Source organism: Otolemur garnettii, unplaced genomic scaffold (genome assembly GCF_000181295.1).
Source record: "Otolemur garnettii isolate 467f Iridium unplaced genomic scaffold, OtoGar3 scaffold00060, whole genome shotgun sequence".
Classification (NCBI taxonomy): Eukaryota; Metazoa; Chordata; class Mammalia; order Primates; family Galagidae; genus Otolemur; species Otolemur garnettii.
The window spans coordinates 2,456,707-2,461,661 of NW_003852455.1; the positions used below are offsets into that span (position 1 = coordinate 2,456,707).

Below are 4,955 nucleotides of genomic sequence, written 5' to 3' on the forward strand. Positions count from 1 at the left end.
CCATCCACCACCCCACCTGCACCATGACTCATTCGCACCATGATTGGAACTTGTCAACTTTTCTCTCTTTGGTTTTCCTCCCAGGAAAAACAGAGATGGTCCTGCTCTTAAGGGAGCCCCATGGGGACTTTCTTTGGGTTTCTAATTCATCTTTGAAGCTCCTTGGCTGTTTATAAAGAAAAAGATTATGTGGTATCTTTATACTTGATTGTTAGTGTGACCCACAGAAGGAAGTGGTAAAACCTCAGCAGACCTGGAAAGTCACTCCTCCATAAATAATCTCACAGGTGGAAAATGGAATTCACCCTGGCCTCTCCAAAAATTAACTCAGAGACCAGAAGAAGTCGCACTCGCACAACTTTGTAAGTGAGAATATGGGATATGGTGAGAAGGCTGACCCCTGACACCGGGCCCAGAGTTGCAGAGGTCCATATGCATAAAGTGAATCCCCTTCCTTAATTCTCTCCAAGCCCAGCAAAGGCCAAACACTGTCGTCCTACACCATCCCAGGACTGGACACGTCCTCTCCAACCCCAGCAGCAGTTTCAGAGGCTCACCTATTCTGGCAAATTTTCCTCTTTATTCTCTCCCCCCCTGCCGTGCAAACAGAACCGGAACAGTGCTACTTTTAAAAAATAACAAAATGTTTTATACACATTTCTGTATATACAACTGAACAACAATTTACATGTTTCTTTTGCACAGCAAAAGATATAAACACTCGGCTCTGAGAACACAGTTATGTACAAAATAAAGATGTCAAAAATACTTCACAACAGTGCAAAAATATTTTACACAGTATCATGGAGTGAGACCTTCTGGGCAAGAGGAAAGGGGGTGTGTGTGTGTTTCTAAAGGAAAACTCCTTTTCCAGATATTAGATGTATTTAACTGTAAACAAAATGCAACTTTCTTTCATCTCCCCCCACCCCAACAGTTATTTGAGGAATTTGGCAGAATTTCAAGGGTTTGAGTCTGGAGGTAAACAGCCCAAGCTCTTGCACCGAGGAGAACTAACAGCAAAAGGGTGGCATTGAAGTCTCAAAAGTTGTTGAGAGCAAATTCTTTTTTTTTCAATGACATGTCAATGACAGTGCAAGGCCACTCCCAGGGGGCAGGGGGAGGAAGTTAACCCCTCCTCCTCAGGCCTCAGCTGCCCCACAAACAGGAAACTGGCCAGCAGGGGAGACTTGCTAACTTCAGCCCTGCCGGCCTTCCTTCATCCTCCTCCCCCACCCCGCCACCAGAAGGCTGGTCTCTCCCTCCTCAAGGGTGTTCCCCTCTCTTACATCTCCCCACATCCCCAAGCGCAACCTGAGTCCGCCTCAAACAGAATCTAAAGGGTTGGGGCGAAGGAAGAGGGGAGCAGCCAGGGGGAATTCTCGACCTGCGCCTAAGTGTAGGTCAGAGCCTCACATGCCCCATTTCCCCTTTCCTGGGGGAGGGCGGGGGATAGGGAGGTGGTCAGGACCACAGACGGCCGGGGGCGTACAGAAGAGTCTGCAGGGAGTTCAGCCCGAATGGGGTTCGTCCGAGCTGGCGCTGTCGGTGGGTCCGGGCGAGTCCCCGACGGTGGCGGGGGTGGCGTCTGGGGCCCCGCCCTCGATGGAGCTCTCACTGCCGGTGCTCTCGCCCGACAGCAGGCGCGTCACCCGCAAGTCGGCCTGCAGGGTGCGCACGTCGTTGCCGAAGCTGAGCTCGCCCAGGTCGCTAATAAGCTGCGACAGCTCGGCCTTCATGTCGGAGGCGCTGCCCAGCGGCAGAGGTGGAGGCCCAGCTCCTGGACCCAACAAGTCCCCGCCGCCCCCCAGCGCCTCCTCGCGGCCATTCTCCAGCGTGTCCAGCAAGTCCCCGCACTCTAAGTGCATGGCCACCACCAGCGCCTGCTGCGCCGCGGCCTCCTCCTGTCCTGGGTCACCCTCCCCCGCACAGTCCTCCTCTTCCTCCAGGCAGCCCACCGGCTGCTCCTCCTCCTCTTCCTCCTGCAGCTCCTGCTCCTGCTGTTCGCCGAGCAGGTCTTCGGTGATGGAGCCGAGCTTGGGCGCGCTGCGGCTGCGCTCCACCGGCGGTTTGTAGCAGCAAGGTCCGTGCAGGAGCAGCTTGCGCAGCGGGACTAGCGGGATGGTGTGCGCGCCCACCAGCTCCTGCTGCTGGTGACGCGCGTCGTCCCGCCGCTTGAGGCGTTTAAATTCCGCCAGCGCGTTGGCTGATGTCTGGTAGAGCAGCAGGGCCATAGCTTGCGCCTTCTCGGGCTTGGACACCAGCACAGCGTGGCAGCGCAGCATCACTGCCTTGTGTTTTAGCTCGTGTCGGTACACCCAAGCGAAGACCTTAGGCAGCCGTGCATCCGCCACGCAGTAGGTGACGCGGTGCAGCAAGTAGAGGTGGCCCGGCCGGCGCAGCGCGCGCTCCTCAGCGTGCACCATGCGGATACCCTGCGCACTCACCGTCAGCTTCATCTTGGTGCCCTGACGGCCGGCCTCGCTCTTGCTCCAGATCTTGCCCACGGCTAGGTCGGTGCAGCCGTCGCCGCGCGCCTGGATGGTGGTGGCGTTGCCCAGGTAGAGCACGGTGTAAGTTGGGTCCTCGCTGGTGATGTGTAGCTTCTTGCGCTTGGAGCGAAACATGCTGCCCACTCGGCTAAGCGCGCCTTCGGGGCAAGCCCGCGCCAGTGAGCTGAGCGCCGAGTAGTGCAGGCTCACAGCGTAGCCCTTGGGCTTGGACGCCTGCCGCGGCGGCGCCTCGGCCAGCAGCTCGAACTTGTGCTTCTTCCACGGCAGCATCTCCGAAGGGCGCCCCGGCACAACTGGGCGGCGGCGGCGGAGCGCCGGATGCGAGCCCGGCTGAGCCACCCGCCTCGGCCCGGGCTTGGCCCGGGGAAGACCGGAAAATAAAACTCAGCCAGGAGCGACCCAGTGGTAGGGAGTTGGGAGGAGAGGATAAATAGTGTAGAAAGAATCCCGCCGGAGGTGGGGGTAGAATTTTTAAAAGAGAAGAAAATGGGGGAGGGGGAAAGCCCGCGCTCTCTCTCTCTCTTTCTCTCACATACACACACAGAGAGAACTACCCCAGCCTGGCCAAGGACGAGGGCAGAGTCTCAGGCAAGCAGCAAAAGGAGAGAAAGAGGGAACGAGAGTGGAGCAAAATGTCTTAGACGCTAGATGCGTTGCGTGCAAATAAATAAAGGGAGCCCCATCGAAAGCACCTGGGATGGTGCGAGAATATTCAGGGACTCCCCAGCAAGCGTGAAAAGGGGCCCCTGACACACTCACAACCCCCCGGCCTGGGGCCAGAAATCGCCAGAACTCTTCGGTAAGTGTGCCCCAGGGCCAGTGTTCTCCACCCTCAAGGGGTGTTGGAGACTGAGAGCCCCTAAGCTGGGCTGGTCCCAGAATCAGCAGCCTGCCCAAAGTGCGGTCAGATGGCAGGTCCGGCTGGCCGCGCCGGGCCCCGCACAGCAGTCCCGCTTGGCTCACTGCATCTCCGCTCTGGCCAGACCCCGGGGACTCGCGCTCGGTCGCCTCACTGTCCGGGCTGGCTTGGCCAAGGTACCGCTGGTCTCCGCTGGCGGGACGTGCCCATGGTCCGCTCTGGGAACCACCGCTACCTCATTTCTTCTCTCTGGGGTATCCAACTCCACTCGCGGGCTCTCCTAGGTCGGCTGCCCGCCTTTGCAGCGCGCCCTCTCCGGAGCAGCGAGCAGTGGCCGGCTCGGCCGCCTCACATCCTTGCCGTCCGAGGGGAAGATCTCCGGTAAATATAGGCCGGCGCGAACCATTCGCCGCGCTGGGACAGGGGAGGAGCAGAGAAAAGGATCCGTTTCGGGCTCCAACGCCGGGCAAATTTCTGGTCTCTTAAAGGGACCCAGTTGCAGCCATTGGCGGAGAAAGGACGGGGACCGATCCAATCAGGCAATCGCATCCCAATTTTACCAGCGTCTCTTTCCTCTGCAGAAACCACCAGGATTTGGGGTTACCCCACAGCAAAAGGAACCTGAACTGTGACACTCCACCCCTAGGCAGAGCTTCGACTCACTGAATAAATGTATGTCTAGATCGAAACTTCTGGGGGAGGTAGTGGAAGATGCGATTGTAGACTATAATTTCCTGCGCAGAAACGTTGAGAAAATAGTGTTTTTTTTTTCCTTGTGTGACAGCTCTCTAAGAATGACTGGATCTGTTTAAAAATATATATATATATATATATTATTATTATTAGTGCAGTTTTTAGCTGGGGCTGGATTTGAACCCGCCACCTCTGGCATATGGGGCCAGCCCCCTACTCCTCTGAGCTACAGGCACTGCCTAGGATTTGTTTAATATTTTTATTTTCAGAATTGTATTAGGTTATAGAACCCATTTTCACAACTAAGCAGCAGATGGTGAAAAGTGAGGTGAGTGGTAAGATGACTGGAGTGAACAATATAATATATAGTCAATAAATAAGGTGCTTCCTGCTCCAATCCCCCCTCCCCAGTACCCAGTCCTCCTGTCAGGCTTCAGAGTAGAGCAGTTTACTGCGATATATACAATTTCTAAGTCGTGCTTGTGTGTGGTTAGAACTCAGTTTACTTTGGCAGGCCAGTCATTTGGTTTTCTTATATCATTGGCCTGTTTTGGATGAGAATTCCTAGTAAAAATTCAAATGACATTTTTAATATGAGTGTCAAATGATGCCTGGCATCCTCCCATGGGAGTGATAATTGCATCAGTCCTCCTTTTCTCAGGTGCCAACTGGACAGTATAGTTATAGTCATCTGACCAGTTTGACCCTTGGCTAATAACTCATTTCTGGGCCCTTGAAACAACTTGGTTGCCTCTATGTCTGCTCAGTCAAATCAAAAAGACTTCTAAGACTTCTAGCTGCAATGTGTGATAAATACCTGGATGGTCCTGATCGAACTCCCAGGCTCGTCTTGGAGGAGGACAGTGGTCTCTCTCCATAAGCCCAAGTCC

The 4,955-nt window shown here is 55.0% G+C and overlaps 1 protein-coding gene across 1 annotated transcript; it reads right to left on the minus strand.

Moving 5' to 3' along the window:
- Positions 1 to 560: 560 nt before the first annotated feature.
- Positions 561 to 2,995, minus strand: FAM43A (family with sequence similarity 43 member A). The gene has a single exon (XM_003792688.3). It carries the CDS (start codon positions 2,781 to 2,783, stop codon positions 1,512 to 1,514), a length of 1,272 nt encoding a protein of 423 aa, XP_003792736.1. The 5' UTR covers positions 2,784 to 2,995; the 3' UTR covers positions 561 to 1,511.
- Between the last annotated feature and the right edge of the window lie 1,960 nt (positions 2,996 to 4,955).

Bases quoted from the DNA above. Each gene is read 5' to 3' on its own strand.
- FAM43A (XM_003792688.3), bottom strand. From the start codon at position 2,783: ATGCTGCCGTGGAAGAAGCACAAGTTCGAGCTGCTGGCCGAGGCGCCG.